Source organism: Geotrypetes seraphini, chromosome 13 (genome assembly GCF_902459505.1).
Source record: "Geotrypetes seraphini chromosome 13, aGeoSer1.1, whole genome shotgun sequence".
Classification (NCBI taxonomy): Eukaryota; Metazoa; Chordata; class Amphibia; order Gymnophiona; family Dermophiidae; genus Geotrypetes; species Geotrypetes seraphini.
In genome coordinates, this window is record NC_047096.1 from 66,318,291 (window position 1) to 66,337,096 (window position 18,806).

The following is an 18,806-nucleotide window of genomic DNA, read 5'->3' on the forward strand; positions in this document are numbered from 1 at the left end:
TTAGTAATCTCTCCTCCCTCCCCCCGTGTAAAATTTCTCTTTCCCTTCCTTTCTGCCACCTGCAGTCCATCTCCCTTCCCTTCCTGCCACCTACAGTTTATCTCCCTTGCCTTCTTCCTTTCTGGCCCACCTCCCAGTCCAACATTTTTTTCTCTCTTCCTCCTGCATGCTTCTCCTCGTCCTCCTTCCCTCCCTCAACTACCATCTTTCTCTCTCTTTCTCCCTTCATGAGTCCATCTTTTCACTCTCTGCCCTCTCCCCCTTCCCCAGAGTGTAACATTTCTCCCTCCCTCCTTTATGTCCTCCCCATCCACTCACCCTCTCCATGAGTCCAACACTTTCTGCCTCCTGCACGCTTTCTCTCTGTCCTTGCCTCTTCCCCCAACCCAACATGCTCTCTCCCCATGCACCATCTTACCCTCCCCTCCAGTGTGTAGTACCTTTTCTTTCCCTCCCTTTCTGCCAGGTCCAACAGCACTCTTCTCCCTTCCCTGCTCCCCATGTTCAGCATTACCTCTTCTTTCTTCCCTGTCCAGCAAGACCTCTCCTGTCGGCAGCTCACTCTGTGCTTTTAACTTCAGCACACAGCTGCTACTAGCGGTTTCATCAGGCAGCCTTGGGGCCTTTACTAGGCCAGCCCGCTTCGATGATGCGATGCGGGCCAGTCTAGCAAAGGCCCCGAGGCTGCCTGAAGAAACCGTGGCTAGACTACTGCTTAGCCACAGAGCTGCCATTGCTGGTCTAGGGGTATGGAGATGAGGAAGGCAGATATGCAATGGTAGATGTCAGCTGACACATGCGCCAGAGACTCTCTTCCTGCCCAGTGAACCGCAGCACACTTAAAATCTCAAAAAGCACACAGTTTGCAATACACTGGACTATGTGGATGTTGTAGGGAAGAGAAAAGTTAGGCCATGTGCAGAAGATTTCGGTTTATAGGGGTGGGCAAGACTAAGTCTCAGCACTTAGTTTTGACAAGATTACTGAGATCCTTGCCAACAGCCATCTGTCTCAAAAGGACATTTCACAAGGTGTGATTTCAAGGCTGCACCTGCAGCCCAGTTATGTAACCAAAGTTATCTCCAGGTCATTAAGTGCAGATTGTAAGATTGCATCTACCAAATAGGCCAGACTGACTTCTAACTAAGCTGAATGCAGTAGAGAATGATACGGAGACAAATTTTTCCCTGTCCCCGCGGGAACTCATTTTCCCGTCCCCGTGAATTATTTTCTTGTCCCTGCCGCATTCCTGCAAGCTCCATCCTCATCTGCACAAGACTCAAACACTTTAAAATCATAAGTGTCGAGGCTTGTGTGGTTAAGGCAGAGCTTGCAGGAATGGGGCAGGGACAGCGACAAAACTCACAGAACAGGACGGTGATAAATTTGTCCCTGTGTTATTCTCTAGAATGCAGCTCTTTTTGAGATGAGGATTTCTGATACCACTTCAAACACAGTCTCATCGCAAGGGAGCTGCAGAGTAGAGAATGACACGGTGGCTGTTATCCACGGGAAGGGGGGGGGGAAGTGCTCACAGCAGGTACGGGGACAAGGCCATCCACCGCCCTGTGGAGCGGTGAATGGCTTTGTCCCCGCAGTTGAGGGAACGCGCGTAGTCACCGATCGTGCGCAGCCCCCTCCCTCTTTCCTACCTACCAAATCTATCTCCCTCCCCCCTCCCCCTTACCTTCGCGATGTTTTTAAGTTTACAGATCAACTTGCGCAATCCGCTGGACTCTTCCTGCATCTGTGGGTGGAAGCATCTCCTTTGATGCAACCAGAAGTTGCATCAGAGGAGAAGCTTTTGCCCACAGATGCACGCGACTGCAGGCAGACTCCAGCAGCTTGAGTAAGTTGGTCTGTAAAATTAAAACGCGCCGGAAAGGTAAGGGGGAGGGAGGGAGGGAGATACTTGGACCATGCAAGGGTATGCTGAAGGGTGGTGGTGGAAAGGAAAGGAACAGACGCTGAAGGGGAGTGTAGAGGAACAGACGCTGAAGGGAAATGGGGAACAGAGAATGGGGAGAAGACGCTGGAAGGAAAGAAGACAGAGATGCCAGACTATGGAGAAGTGGAGGGAAGAAGATGGGTGCCAGACCAATTTGGGGTGGGTGGGAAGGGAGAGGCACAGTAACAGAGCAAATGGAAGATGCAGAGAGAAGACAGACTGGATGAAAGGACTTGAATGAGAAGATGAGGGAAGCAGAAACCAGACAACAAAGGTAGAAAAAAAAATTATATTTATTTTCATTTTTGTTTTAGGATAAAGTAGTATATTTAGTTGTGTTGATAAAAATTTATAAACAAAGCCCTGCCAGCTAAACATCTCTTTCTCTATTTCAGCAGCCAGAACTTTGATTTATAAGGAAGGAATAAGCTGTGGGGATAGTAGTCGCGGGAACGAGTAGGGACAGTGGTTGCGGGAATAGGGCGGGGGCAGTGGTCGCAGGGATGGGGTGGGGACAGGGACGGTGGTTGCGGGGACGGGGACAAATTTTTTCACTGTGTCATTCTCTACTGCAGAGTCACCTGAATGTCTAAAGATGCACCCTTAAATGATTGTTCCTGTGCTGAAGGTCATTATGTACAATCCCACCTTCTACTGGAAGGGTGGCTGACTTAAGTCTCTCTTCAAGCATTAAGGTATGTTGGTGATTCATAGCATATTTCCCTGTATTCTAGTTTAACCAGAGATTTACAACTTCTCCTTATTGTAACACTAGGCAACTCAGCAGTTTGGCAGTCCCATGGCCAACGGCACTCTTCAAACCAGCACACAAGCCAATATATCAAAATTCAAGCTGTTGGCAAAAAGTTTCTAACAGATGAGGCTTTGTTCAATAAATCAGTGCAAACATTTATTACAAGACATTCAAATGTTAGAAAGACATTGTAAAACTATTGAGCAAATATTTACAAATACAAGAGTTAAAAGATAGCATAGGAAGTATGAAAAGTCTGGAAAACAACTTCATATTTACAACAGAGTTTGGGAGGCAGACTAAGAAGTGCTCAATACAAGGAAGCAATCTCATGGCACGTGGGGTGGGAGTGGGGGGTTGAAGGCAAAGAACTTTTAAGCTGAGATCAAAATTCCCACTGATGGGGGCAGGAAAGGACTATGTGCTTGACAGACCAATAGGGGAAAAATATGACTATTTAGGCCACATGTAGCAGAACTATTTTTCACCATCCTACATTGCAACTTTTCTGCTTAGTCTGGGCTGAGACATAAGAACACACAGAAAAATGAAAAGAAATAAGATATGGACCTATAGGAGAGGTAGAATTATAGTGTTACATTTAACATAGTAACACAGAAAGACATGTATTTCTGGTCTTCTTTCTCAAAGTAGGAGGCTAAGGGAGTCACAGGAAACTCCCGGGGGGAGAGGGAGGGATTGAGACAGAGCAAGGCCCAAGACCAGGGGGAATAATATCTGACCATGGAGGAAGGCTTAGGGTGAGAAGAGCTCATTTTGCACATGAATACCCATCATGAACTACTATTAAACCAGAAATAAGCCTTGAGCATTTCAGGGAAAGCAACCCACTACCAGATGGGCACTTCAAGAAAAGAAAGCTTATGATAATTTTTTTTTTTTTTTGGCTATAAAGAAAAAGAAGTTTTCTTCTTTACAACCAGCAGCTGGAACACTAGTCATCAGCTGTGAATCAATGCAGGTCCTGATGCAACTCCAAAATTGTCCTCTCTATCAATCATCAATCCTGTTTGCAACAGGAACACCATGCAATGAACCAAATACTACCTGAAATATATGTAAAACAAAAACATATTGTACCATACTATAAAAACAAGGAGAGGCAAACATGTTTTCCCTCCTCACTGACCGTGCAAGTGTAGGACAAATGACCTAAACTGCTCTTCCCTCCCTACTCCAGCAAGTGCTTACACTCTGTAGGGGCTCTGGAGACAAATAACCCCCCCCCCAACCTCCTTACCAGAGAAAGGTAAGAAGAGAATCACCCCCACCCTCTCTAAAAAAAACAGTAAATGATAAAAGCACTGAGACCTTTCAGTATCTGTGTCCTAACCCCAGACGGTTCAAACACATATTGCTCCAAGCATGAATGTTTTAACTCTGAATAGAGGATACACTGACATCTGAGGTAGAGGTACATATCAATGTAAATTTTCTAAAGATAGGAGACAGCCAGTTGCAGTTGACTTCACAGTATGAAGAGACATAATGTGGCTCTGAGAAGGAAACAAGCAGGAAGCAACAGTTGACCTGTCTTGTAGTATGAGGATTCTCAAATGTCTCAAAGACACAAGTCTGAGCTTACCTAGTTCTCTAGATCTTCCACTGAGGCTACAGAATCTTAAGATTCTGTTTGTTACCACCAAGTTGCCGCTCACCATTTTTATCCATTTCCCTCCACCCCCCCAAAAAATAAAATCCCAAATGTAACCAGCATTCCATTGCCCAGAAACCACAACTTCCTCTAGAACCTTCTTAAAGCTTGGTCAACAGGTCCTGCTACTGGTGCGATGACTGTAATTTCTCTAAGCCTCACCAACCTGAGGAGCAGGAGCTGGATGAAGAGATCAAACTTTGATAACTTCCACAACACTGCTACCACTGAAACACTGGTCCAGCTAAAAACTTATTTTAACAAATTCTGTGCCTTACATTTTTCATCTATCTACTCTTAGAAATTCCTAATATAAAAATCCTATGGGCCAAATGTTGTGCCTCAACAGGCTCATTTCTCTAAGGAACTTTAACTTACAGGAGCTTTGTTACAAGAGCTAATTATTGTGTCAGTCTGAGAGGAACAGAAAATGAATGATTGTATATTTAAAAATTCTTGTTACTATAAAAAGTCTTTTACTATTAAAAGTGATGTGCTAAGACTCCTGGTGTGGGAAATGAATGAACTGAGTACAGAAGCTTCCAAGTAGTTAGACAACTGCTGCTCTTGTAAAAAGTGGAAAGAGATGTAGTCAAATTTAAAACAAGTTATCATCTGATTCTTCCAGGTACTGAATTGGCTTCCTGATGCGCTGTGGCTTTGCTCGGGAGGCAACGGCCAAGCCTGAGTCGGAGTCAGATTCAGAGTCCAGGTTGATATGAAAGCTCTCGTCTGCCCGTTTGGTTTTCTGGAGGAGAAAAGCAGGACCTATTAGAGCAGGTACCAGTCACTAAGATTTAAAATTTTTTTTTAAATTAAAAGTCAAACATATATCAAATATCAATCCACAGTCATGAAACAGAACAAAAAATAGCAGAATCATGCTACTATAAAAGCATAATGAAATCATTGCTTCTCGTTTTAGAGAGATATTTAGTTAAAAGTTTTGCTTTGAAATAGATAACATCTGACACATTGTTAAATTAAATGTCTAAAGTGAAGTCATAACATATTGTGTCAAAATGTAGGCTATACTGATAAAGATTGGACTTGGAAATTCCATCTTTAATGTTCTATGTAAAACTGAATATATAACAACCACATGTCCCTATTGATCCCACCTTACTAGAATTATTAAAGAGGGGCTAGTTGGATGACAAAACATACAATATGAAGGCGGAGCTTAATCAAGATGGTGGATGGTAGCTCATACTCAGACGCGGCGGGTGGCTGGAGTTATTTTTCTTACCTTTCACTGATGGTGAAAAGGAAATCCAAGGTCCGGGTTTACTCGGACCATTCCAGTACTCCAGTTGGCCCGATGGACGTCTTCGTCGAGCGCAGAACCCAAACGCCAGACCTGGAGTGTTCCTCGGCAGCGGGAGGCGCTCAGACTGAAGCGTCGGACCTCTCCTTTGAGGCTACAACCTTGTCTCCGGAGGAGAGGAGTCCTCCGAGCCACCCGGGGGAGCCAGAGGGAGATTTGGAGGTGGAATCGACCCAGGGCGTTCTCTTTCCAGCCCAACAGAGTGCCAGAATTGACTCTGGAAGGAGGCTCGAGAAGCAAGTTTTACAACCAAAGCGCTCGGAGAGAGAGAAGAAGCAGACCCCCAAAGTTTTGCCTGAACTGAAAGGTACTTCTACTGAGAACACAGATACTTTAAGTCTACCAGTGGGTCCCGGAACTGAGCTTAAACCCTTGCAAAGACCCGAGGTCTTCAGCTTGGAAACACTATGGGAAGCAATATCTAACTTACAGTTCTCTCTGGGGACCCAGATGCAGCATCTTACAGCATGCTACACAACAGTAGTATCAGAAAATTTGGACATAAAAAATAGACTATCTAAAGTGGAAAATAAACTAGATGGACAAGAGAATAGATTAAAAGTAGTTGAAACACACGCCTTAACTTGGGTTAAGGACAGTGGAACCTCCACTTTAAATTAGAAATGCTGGAGAATGCGACTAAGAGATGTAATCTTTGTATTATAAATTTTCCAAAGTTACTGACTATGTCTGCACAGGATATGTTCAGAAAATACCTTACTGAAATTTTGAAGGTGCCTGAGTCTTCTTATCCGCCGCTCACAAAAATTTATTATTTGCCTTCTAGAGTTAAAGCACAAAATCCAAACCAGCAGAATTTGTCTGCTGATAGTTTGGATTTAACTCATTTCCTAGAGAGGTTGGATAGCGAAGTCCAGACTACTACTGCTACGCTGATGGTACAGTTTGCTATTGATTCAGATAGGGAATGGATGCTTAAACCTTTCTTTAAATATAAAAATGTTCCATTCATGTCAAAAGTTATTAAAATGTATCCTGACGTTTCACGTTCAACCCAGAAGAGAAGAAAACAGTTTCTCATTTTGAGACCTCAGGCCATGCAGTTGGGTGCTCGTTTTGAGGTACCCCTGCAAATGTGTTATGGTTTATCAGAAGTTGTCAAAATTTATCTCTGCTAAAGAGCAAAGCGAATTTACTACGTGAGATCTGCTACTTCAACAATAGCTCATGAAGTAATGTTTGGGCTCTAGCCAGCCACATCTTTATTTTCCCTTTTTATAATTACCAGTGGTTTATTTTAGTCAATTTGCAGCTCCGCCTTCTTTATGGGGGACTAACTATACAAGCTGAGGTACTTATTTTGTTGTTAAAATTGTGAAGATATATTTTGTATCTGCGAAAATACCAGTATTGCATTATTTCCTGTTTTTTGTTTGTCAAAAAGTTAAAATGCATAAATAAAAACAAACAAACCCAACAAACCCAAAAAACATACAGTACACTCCAGTGATAAAAACCAAAGACACTGGCAGCTCCAACATCCAACTGCATTTTGGGCTAGATTCACTAAAGTCAGCGATCATCTTAGCGCCAATTGCTGCTAACCAACCTGATTCGCTAAAAGGCACATCGCATGTTTTTCCCTGTGATTGCCCATTTTCCGATCCAACCATACAAATTAGTAAAACCCCAAGTGATTGATTCACTTACATTGCTTGGCTATTTAGCATCGGGTTTTACCAAGTTTTCAAGTTTCAAGTTTATTGGAGTTTTAATATACCGACTATCAAGCTAATATCTGGCCGGTTTACATAAAATTTAAAAAAAAAAGAGAAAAAAAAGGAAAAAAAAAAGAAATTTAAAGAGGTACAAGTAATATAAAATATTAAATAAATCCCAAAACATGATTACTGCTTTTTTTTCCCCCAATGGCACAGATATTTTGCATGTATTACATACACAAAATATCTGTCCCATAAAAAAAATGAAAACAATCCCCCATCGCCACTGATGGCACTCCCCAACAACTCCCGACAATCATGCCCCCCAAATCACAGTGACCCACCTGAACCTAAAACAAATGGCAGGAGGGATCCCCATTCCCTCCTGCAAGGAAAGACCCCTCCCACCCCGAAGAAAACGGCAGGAGGGATGCCCATTCCCTCCTGCCATGAAGGCTCACCCCCCCCAGTGAAGAAAATGGCAGGAGTGATGCCCACTCCCTCCTTCCCGGAAAGACCTACCCCCTCCCCACGAAGAAAAAGGCAGGAGGGATGCCCACTCCCTCCTGCAACCGGAGGCCCCCCCACCCCCCTGTACAGGGCGGGATTAACCAATAGGCCAAGTAGGCACATGCCTAGGACCCGAAATGGTCAGGGGGACCCGATGAAGGAGGGCATCAACATTGGTTTTTCCAAACGGCGATGGGCCCCACCCCGATCGGCAATGCGGGTAAGAAAGGCAACGGGAACTGTAAATGTGCAAGCGGTGCTACTTGCCCAAAGCTTCCCTCTGACGCAACTTCCTGTTTCCGCCAGGGCGCATGGTGGGGTGGGGCAGGGCAGGGGGCCCAGTGTACTTGTGTGCCTAGGGACCCTCGACAAATTAAAAAAGAAGCTCCCAGCTCAATCTTAAGAACTTCCTGATCCACTAAGGATCCGCTTTGCTGTCAAGAACTCGCGCAGACCACTGGAACACAAGCCCTGGTCATCAGACTGCCAAAATTTGCCACCTGGACAGCCCTATCAAAACTGTGTTTAAGTAGAGCTTTCATCTTATGGTCCTGAGGATCTTTCAGGGCTGAGCCGCCTTTCACTGGCACGGTATGTCTGCGCACAATAGCTGAGACACCACTGGATAAAAGTATCTCTATCCCTAATCACAAAAGCACATCCCAAAATGTTCCACAGAGCATGCACTACATCACGAATATCCTAATGTATAGGGAAAAAGTGGGATGCTGATTGGATCCCTTTAAGAAGAGGGTTCACCACACGAGGGGGTCCTTAACTGCCTCTTCAAAGTGAAAAACTGAAGACACCTGAAGAATGAATTGCAACTCTTCCAAAGGAAAAATGCGCAAAACATATGCATCCTTGCTAACCAGCGCCTTAGAAAAAAATCTCCAAAACATCAGACCCCCTAACAGATCTGGAAAATACTCCCCAAGGTACAAGTCCCCATCTGGAGGAAACGGATCAATCAAAAAAGAATCCTCGTCCCAAGATACCTGCATCCGCTTGGATGATGGCTGAATAGAGGTAACCTTAGCAGGAGACTGTGGAAGGGAAAGACCCTCCAGATGACCCCCGGAACTGAATCAGGACTCCCAGCCGCCTGTAAATAAGCCTTGCACATGGCTTACATAAAATCAGGGCTCAACAACCCAGGCGGCATTCTAGAAAGCATAGAATGAGCAGAAGACATAGTTAAGATCCATTCCTGACCTCTAAGACAAGAGGAAGGTCGCCTGAGGCAGTGAGCAAAATGGGCGTGTTTCCCGTCAAAACTGAGGGAAGCTTCGTCATTAAACTGACATCTGAAATCAAACGCAGCACCAAAGCCAACTCAATCTTGCTGCTACAGAAACATCGCTAACAGCCCTAGTGACAAGGGAATCCCCAGCAGTCCATAAGCCCAAATCTTTCGGACTGCCGGCAGCTGAGCAAACCCTGGCATGTTGGTAGGTGAGGCCCGGGTGTCATCAGCACCTCCCGCAGTGAACACATGAAGGGAGCCTGACATGCTGACACTCGAAGCCGAGTTCCCCTCGAAGCAGTCAGAACATTTTGTTCACTCGTCAGCTGCATCCACTGCTCAGCACCCACATAAAAATGCACTTGTGCTGCTTCTCGAAGCGATCATACTGAATGCGCCAAAAACTCACATACAACGTTGTATAAAAACGGCAGCCTCAGTACCATTTTATGCTCCATTTCTTGTGCCTTTATTTATTTTTTTTAAACTTCTCACAGCTCATCATCTATCAATTAGAGCAGATTCCACATGGCACTTTAAACTAATTCTGACGTCGGAGAAGAAATTCCAGGCAAGCCAGAACACAAAGGCAATGCGAGTTTATCGCAGAACCTGGGATGGGCTCTGCGAGCAACTCGCGTTGCCTTTGCGATCTACTGGTCGATCGCGATCGACCTTTTGGCCATCCCTGCTCTAAACTGTAGTCAGTGCTGATATCAGTGGCAAGGGGTACAATTGAGGCTCCTCAAAACACAGAAAACCGGGGGAGAAAAAGGAAATGAGGGGAGGGAGTGTGGCACCTCTGAGGTTGGTAGGACCCACAAGAGGATCCCCCAAGCTCTATCCAGACAGCAAAAGGGACCAGAAAAAAATTCACTAACTAGATCCAAAAGGCCCAAAACAAACCTCAGCACAGACTGCATAATCTTACCACTCCACCTGCTGGAGACTGAGAAAAGACTGTTTGTAAGAGGGACTGCACAATCCACTTGTACTGTAGCCAAATGTTAGTGTCTCAGTCTCCACCTGCTGGCAGAGGAGCATAAACCTATCCGTTTCTGTGCCGGTCTGGAGGGATGGTAAAGCATATCAACATTATAGAACTTCTCACTGGGATATATATATATTTTTTAATAAAAACATTTAACATTAAGATTTCATTGAAAGAAACTGAAAAATATTAAATACATAAATGTATGTACAGGAGGAGAAAGTAAAACTAGAAAGATTACTATTCAAACGTGAAGTATATAAAAATGAAGATTTTACGTGATCAATGTCACCCTGTAGGTGACACCTTATATTATCGTTGCAACAACGTTCACATGTAACTGGATATTATGCATGAGAAAACAACTTCATCATTGAACATTTAAGGAAAGATATGTGTAGAAAACAAAAAAATGGTTTTAATAGCCTTTTCCAAGCCATAATACCAAGCAGTCACAGTAGACACCACTTCACTGCACTCTCTCGTTTTTGTGTGAGTATTGATTAACCAATATACGCTGCACGCTAACAATGGTCCAGTTTAAATTATTAGATCTATATTAAAGCATGTGCAACAGAAAAATAAAATTTAAAAATGTACTTGTCATTACATACCATTAATAGCTGTCACCTGTACGTGACAATGGGTTTTGATTAAAAACCATTAACTAATTCCTCTCCTCCTCAGCCCACTGTAGTTATCAGAACCTCAATATGAAATGGCCAGGCCTTTACCTTAATGGCTGTTGTCTTCTTCAACCCAAAATCTGAGTCAGAATTTTCTGAATCTGAGGTCTTCCTCTTGCGCACTTTCTTCACCTTGGCAGGAGCAGCTTTCTTTGGGCCCAGTGCCTCAGCGTCAGTCTCCATGGAACTGGCTTTTGGCACTGTAGCCTTGCTGGCAGTGGACTTGCTTGGCTTCACTGCTGCCTTGGGCTTCGAAAGAGCCTCCATGATGGAAGGTTGTTGCTTATCTGAAACAGCAACAGATTCACAGCTCAAGACCTCTGCTACTCTCCCTTCCTGTCTCTTGTGATCCCATCAGAAGGAACTCTCTCTTTCAATAGTTAAGTCTCAAGATGCTGCTCCAGTCACATCATGAGATCAGTCACAAACCCTCCTATTAAAAATGTCACAGGTATACATAACTAGAATCCCAACTGGTAAAATTAGAAAATGATGACATATGAAGACAATATGGGCCTATCCAGTCCGCCCCTTCCCTCTTCCTTTGAGATCCTATGGGCTTGATCCATCCTCTCAAATTCAGAGCATCTCCATCACTTCTGCTGGGAGCCTGTTCCACACACATACTACTCTTCATAAAGAAATTTTCTTTTTTACTTGCATGTAAAGAACCCCTTCCAGGGAGGTATTTAACCATCTCTATCACTTCTCTTCTCTCCCCCCATACTCACTACAGCTTCCCAGAGTTAAACAGCTGCATGAGGTGTTGCAGATGTTTATCACACTGACCTAGGAAGCTGAAGCACTGATCAAGTTTGTTATTTGCTGCTGTTAGACTGATATTACGTCCCGAATCTACCATTACCTTCCACCCACAAAACAGACGAGCCAATTCTTACCCTGTTTGCTGGTGGCATTTGCTGTGGTTTTCTTGCCAAGCACATGCTTTTTAGGGGCCAGTTTCTTACTGGGCACAACAGAGGCTGAAGGCTGTGCAACAGGCATCCTGTTCTCACTGTCGCTGTCTTGGATTTCAACTGTGAAAACAAGAGCAGTCAAGAACAAGCTGGCAGGGAGTCAAAGACTTTCACTGAAATATCATAACACACATATTAAAGATTTTTTTGCCATTCACAGATGCCTCTGCACAGTAACTCTGCGCCTTGGCTCACAACATAAATGCTAAATCTCAATTAATTCAGCCGGGGCATGTCAGTCTTTAAAATTCCATAAATATATGGAACTAAATGAAAACTATAACAAACTCACCAAGATCATCCAGTAGTGCATATATATCTTTTACATTGAGTAAAGAAATATACAAGGGTCATTTCATAAATAGTGCACAGGTTGGCAACATTGGGGAGTGAATGAAGCAATTGCAGTAAACCTTGTTTCCCTTTCACTTCAGTGCTTGAAGCAGCAGGACGTGTGCTTAGGAGCTCTGCAGTGTACATAGTGTAGCTGTGAAAGTGTGGAAAATGAAGGCTGCAGGTGTCTCAGGTACTGTGTCTGTTGATGATCAGAAGTCATACATTAAGATTGAAACTCAATGTGGCAAAAAACCAACAGAAATCCACAGTGCGTTATGTGAAGTTTGTGGTGAGTTAACAGTGGACCATAGTAGTTTCTCGGTGGGCAACTCATTTTCAGAGTGGTCGTGTGAACATAGTTGATGATGCAAGACCAGGAAGGCCAAAATCAACAACCAATGAATGTAGTGTGAAACTCGTGGCCGATGCTCTTGAACAAGATCTTTGTGCAACATGCTTGGAACTTTCTGAAACCACAGGGATTCCACTGACATCAGTATACTGAATTCTGACAAATGATTTTAAAAAAGAGAAAAATTTCTGCGCCAATGGGTCCCCCACTTCTTGACTGCTGAACAGCAGCAGAGAAGCCTGGAAAATGCAACCGTGCTGAAACAAAGATTCGATGTTGAAGGTCAGGCATTCTTGAATTGCATTGTTGCTATTGATGAAATGTGGATCAGAGACTTTGAGCCAGAACTGAAATCCCAGTCCAACGAGTAGAGAGCTCCATCTTCCCCACGACCAAAAAATTTTGATGAGCTCAATCAAAAGTCAAATGATGATTTTTGCTTATGATCATGAAGGCATCATCATCACAGACAAAGTTCCATATGAAGGTTGGGATGCAGAAGAGAATCGTGACTCTGCATGAGAAGAGATGGAAAAATTGGAAGAGGTACTGGCTCCCTGATACAGAGTTGAAGTAGAAGGGAGAACCAGGGTTGCCTGGGTACCAGAATCATGGTGGCGGACTCCTGTTTGAGCTTGACAAGCATTTTGAAAACAAGAGGAATGTGTGGAAACTCATAAGAGAAACTTATGACTCAATTACATGTGTCATCTTTTCGAATAATCATTCATGAACATGTTCAATGGTCTATTTTTTTCAATACAGGGTCCTTCACTATGGAATTCACTTCCAATGTTTATTAGATTGCAATCATCTTTAGATAAATTTAAGAAAGATCTGAGGACTTTTTTATTTAATGATGCCTTTAGTTAATATAGAATTTACTAATCAATAAGCTGAACAATTCTGGAAGACATATAGTTTATCCTAATGTGTTTCCCTCCCTTATCTTTTCTATCTGATATTGTAGTTCTTTTCCTGATCCCTACTTTTTTGTAATGTATCGAAACACTGTTCTCTAGTAGAATAATTTTATGTAAGTCACTTAGATGGATATAACTGTATAGTGGAATAGTACATTTTTCTATAAATTCTTTATTCATTTTTCAAACTTACAATAAGTGTATCAACAAGTACAATCATTTAAACTTAGATAAAACACTTAATAATCAACAATAAATCAAATTATAAAGTTTACCTCCCTCCTTCCCTCCCTTTTCGTATTATGTATTAAACACTTATATCATTTAATAAATACTTTCTTATCTTTCTTCCCATTAATAAACAGCTTTCAAATTATCCCCCCCCCCCTATCTTGCACTTATACTATTCAGGGAAAAATGAAATCTATTCATTGTAGTAATTTGTTAATGGCCCCCACACATCTTGAAATTTTTTAAAATTCCCTTTCTGTATAGATATTGTTTTTTCTATTTTATATATGACACAACGAATTCCACCAAAAACTGTAGTTAAGTCTCTTCCAATTTTTCTAATTACTCGTTATTTGTTGTATGGCGACTCCTGTCATAATTAGTAGAAGCTTGTTGTTCTTAGATGATATTTGGCTTCTAGCCCTCATTGACATGCCAAATAAAACAGTATCATATGATAACGCAACTGGGTTTTCCAATAAACAATTTGGCCCCGTATTTATTTCCAAAAGGCCAAGAAAAAATGGACAATAGAATAATAAATGATCTAGAGTCCCTGTTTCAAGATTACAATGCCAACATCTATTAGACTTAGAGCTATCTAACTTTTGTAAACAAACTGGGGTCCAAAATGCTCTATGTAAAAGAAAAAACCACGTTTGTCTCATAGATGCCGACATTGTACATTTCAACCTCCAAGTCCAAATTCGTGGCCATTGAGATGCAGAAATTTGATGTTTTATCTCAATACTTCAAATGTCCCAAAGACCAGTTTTTGGTTTTTTATTCATGAATCCAGATATCAATTTATACCACCTGAAAGCATAAGAACTCTAAACTATATTGATTATTTAATTTTTTTCATTCAGGGAACCCCGCCTGAATGGCCTGCTTCAGCTGCAACCATCTAAAACTTTGTGATTTATTAAGTCCAAATTTGTATTGCAACTGTGAAAATTCAAGCAACTTACCATTAGATATAACATCATCTAAAATACGTATTCCTGCTATCATCCAATGCTTCCAGATGACCTTAAATCCGCCAATTTGAATTTTGTAGTAGTATATCATCTGCATATGCAGATACTTTGCAATCCCAATCTGAATAAGGGATGCCCTGTATCTCCTTCACTTGCTGAATAGCTAATAACAAGGGTTCTAATACAATATCAAAAAGCAAAGGAAATAAGGGACAACCTTGCCTAACTCCTCTCTGCAAATTAAATCTTTCAGAAAAATTATTATTAATATACAATCTAGCAACAGGGGAACTATACAAAGTTTGGATCATTTGTATAAATCCAGAACCTATCCCAAACCTCTCCAATGCTTGATACATGAAGGTCCATTCCACCCAATCAAATTTTTAATAAACTTGGAAACTTTGAAGTACTGCTGAACAACTCTCTAGACATCCAGGCAATGCAAATGTTTCTGTTCCTCCAACTCCGAACTGGCAGAGCAATAGACTGGTTTACATGAAAGACTGATTTCACCATGGGTAGAAAGGAGGGGACAATCTAGATAAATCACCTTATCTTTAAAAACCATCAAAGGTTCCTGCAAAGAAGGAGTCTGCCTGCAACTCTAAAATGTGCTATGCAGACAACATAGCCACCAAAAATGCCGCCTTTAAGGTGAGTTCCTTCAAAGTACAGCTACAGCACATCAACACTAAGAGGACCAGATAAAGGTCCCAAGGTGGTAAGCAGGATGGACTGGGGGGTCGAATAAGATGGACCCCTCAAAGAAAACACACCACATCTGGAAAGGACACCAGGGAATGACCATGAATAAACTCATAGTAACAGGCTGAAGATGCAATATGAACCTTCAAAGAAGACAAGGTTAAACCTTTCTGCAGGTCGCCCTGCAAAAAGTCCAGAATGTGCAGCACCAATGCCTTCATCAAAATGACACGAGGGTTCACACACCAACTCTCAAAAATTCACCATACTCACACATAAGTGAGAGAAGTGGACCTCTTTTTTTTTTTTTTTTAGCACAGAAGAGTAGCAATAACCTGACTGAATAACCCTTCTTCCTTACAAGTGCCCTCTCAAGAGCCATATGGGTCTCTGCAGCAGCAGATCTTTCCAAGATGGCAGTAAAAGCAGATTGTCCCATCAAGAATTAGATGAAATCACCTATCATGGCTTCAGATGCCAATCTGAAGCCACTAACACCACAAGGCCGGGAATTACTCTGCCTATGGGGGAAACATACAGAAGCAACTGCAAGGGCTAGACCTTAACAAGCGCTGTTTGACTTTCTTCTGCTGAAGAAATGAGGGACATGTGTGTTGATCGAGGTTGCCATCAAATACATGAGTGGGAGACCCCACTTGCTCACAATCAGATCGAAGACCTCTGGGTTCAACTGCCATTCACCTGGATCCAGACAATTTCTGCTGAAGAAATCTGCCTACACATTTTCCACTCCTGCCACATGCATCGCAGACAAGGCCATCAGATGAACTTCCACCCAACACATTAGAAGAGCCATTTCCTGGGCCACTAAGAGGCTTCTTGTGGCTCCCTAATGATTTACATGAGCCATAGCTGTGACAGTGTCCAACAAAACCCAAACTGGTTTGCCCCAAATCACACCCAGAAAGGCAATCGGCACCTATCAAATCGATCTGGTTTCCAACTCACTGAACAACACTGATTCTGCACAGACCACCTGACTTGCACAATGAGACCACCTGACTTGCACAGAAGAGATTCACATGCATCGTGATCAGCATCCACTTAGGGAGATCCAAACTTATCTCTTTCTGCAGATGGATTCTTTACCAGTCACAACTGAAAACTGCGGTGCATTTGACTCCTGTGAGTAAGTCAGACCTCCAAGTCCTGCAAATGCAGATTCTACCGAGAGAAAAGAACTGACTGAAGAGGCCTTATATGGGCTCTGGCCTACTGTACCATCTCCAGAGAGGCCCGCCATAGAGCCCAGCACCTGAAGATATTCCCAGGCCTGAGGACTGCGTGACTAGAGCAATGATCAAATCTGACCTTGCAGTTTTTGAACCCTGGCCTCCGGAAGATAGGTTTGTGCAATGCACTTGTCAAAACATACTCCCAAATATTCCAGATCCTGAAATGGCTGAAGATGACTTTTGGCTGGATTTAACACACAGTCCAATGATTGCAAGATGTGGACGTCTGTGACTCTAAATACTCTCTTGAAAAGACCTGGCCGCCGCATGAGGTCTATCCTCAGGAAGGTGAGGAACCTTAGATTCTGCCATACTTAACTAACTTATCCAGTTCCTCCCCAAAAAGGAGGGAAACCTTAAAAAGGGAAATTTGCTAAGTTTATATTTAGAGGCCACATCAGCTGATGAACTTCATAGCCATAACAACTGTCTTGCCGCTATGCTAAAGGTCATGGACTTAGAAGTATGAAGAAGATCATACAAGGCATCCAACAAGGAGGAACCCATCTTTATCTTAGCCGCCTCATGATCGATCACAACCCAGTCATTGGACTCTGTCCAAGATCTGCTCAGCCCAGCAAAAACACGCTTTGGCTACCAGGCCTCCACTGCCCAGCCAAAGCTGTCACATCAAAACTCTGCTTCAACAAGATCTCCATTCGACGATCCTACAATCTCTCAGAGCAGTTCCACTGTCCACCGATACAGTAATCTTTAGTGACCGCGGAAACAACGACATCCACCTTCGGAGGCTTCAAAGGTTCTCTATCCTGATCTGAAATAGAGTAAAGGTGAATCATGGAATGAGCAGCAAGAAACGGCACATCTAGAGAGCTCCATTGCATCTGAATGACATCCTTGATGTTTTGATGCATAGGAAAGAACAGGAAGATTTTTGAATGCTTTGCAAAAGCTGATCAACTGTCCATGGAGCACCTTTGGAAGTAGCCTAGAACTTAAGCACCGACGAGACCTGCGAGATCAGTTCCTGCAACTCTTCATGATGAAAAATTGAAACTACTGAAGGATCTTCCCCTGGTGACATATCTGACCTCCAAGAATTCTCTCCAGGTGGTCAAGAGGTTTGAAATTATCCACAAGCCAAGCCCCATCATTCTCGTCCCACTAGGAAAGATAGGGAAAAATGCTTGAGTACCTAATGTAAACCACTTAGACTATAAGTGGTACAAAAATAAATAAAGGTCCTCCTCCCAATCTACTTACTTCTGCTTATGAGACAGGGAAGAGGAGTGCCCCCCTCAGGGCCACTGTAGGAGGTGATTCTGACATGCTAAGACAAAATTGGGGGAGTGCACCCCCTAACAAGCCAGAAACTGTCAGGCTGTTCTGGGAGACAGGAGACTCCAACCATGACAACCAGAACCATGAGGCCCAGATGGAAAATTATGCGGAGAAGAACTCTGCCCACTAATGGCCACAGAGGAAACACATACAACAGCCCCTCCGTTGGCCATGGTTGAACCAGAGCATCCAGGCCTTCGGCCTGACTGTCTCTGTGACAACTGAAGAAGTGGGGCATTTTGGCGTTGACACTTGTGTCCATCAGGTCCATGAGGGGCTGACCCCGAGGCTGCACTATCAACTGAAAGGCCACGGGGCTTAGACACCACTCTCTGGGATCTAGCACATGACGACTCAGGAAGTCTGCCTGAACATTCTCCACGCTGGCTATGTGTGAGGCCAAGATGTCCTGAAGGTGGGACTCTGCTCAGACCATGAGCAGAGCTGCCTCCTACGCTATCTGAGTGCTCTTGGTGCCTCCCTGACGATTGACGTAAGCCACCACCGTGGCATTGTCCAACAGAACCCTGACTGACTTGCCCGACAAGAAGGAGCAGAAGGCTAACAGCGCCAGACTCTCAAAGCAATATGCCTTGCTTGAATTAGGGGGCAAGACTTACTGCTGAGGCTTCTCTAAAATAAAATGTGGGGAGGTGGAGAAAATGGGGGGAGGGACCAAGCAAGAGACCCGCCGGGTTTGACATCCCCGAGGTCGGATGGACCCCCACACAGGGCCTACCCAAGCTCAATCCAGTCAAAAACGGGGACTAGAAACCCTAAACAAATTCCAACAGCTCTACCAAGGGAGATGGGTACAGCTCACTCACACCTGCTGGAGATTGAAAGAAGACTGATAGGAATGGGGGCATGTATCTCTTATGTACTATTTCATAGTTTTGTTTCAGTCTCCACCTGCTGGTCA

The 18,806-nt window shown here is 43.3% G+C and overlaps 1 protein-coding gene across 3 annotated transcripts in view; it reads right to left on the reverse strand.

Moving 5' to 3' along the window:
- Positions 1-2,845: 2,845 nt before the first annotated feature.
- The window catches only part of TOP2A (DNA topoisomerase II alpha), a 276,538-nt gene continuing 260,577 nt past the window's right edge, over positions 2,846-18,806 (reverse strand). For all 3 annotated transcript variants that reach the window (XM_033918323.1, XM_033918324.1, XM_033918322.1), the window contains 3 exons: positions 11,719-11,856; positions 10,868-11,106; positions 2,846-5,125 (listed from right to left, as the gene is read on the reverse strand). In XM_033918323.1, coding sequence (XP_033774214.1) covers positions 4,976-5,125; positions 10,868-11,106; positions 11,719-11,856 — 527 coding nt within the window. In that variant the 3' untranslated portion in view covers positions 2,846-4,975. The remainder of the gene's footprint in view (positions 5,126-10,867; positions 11,107-11,718; positions 11,857-18,806) is intronic.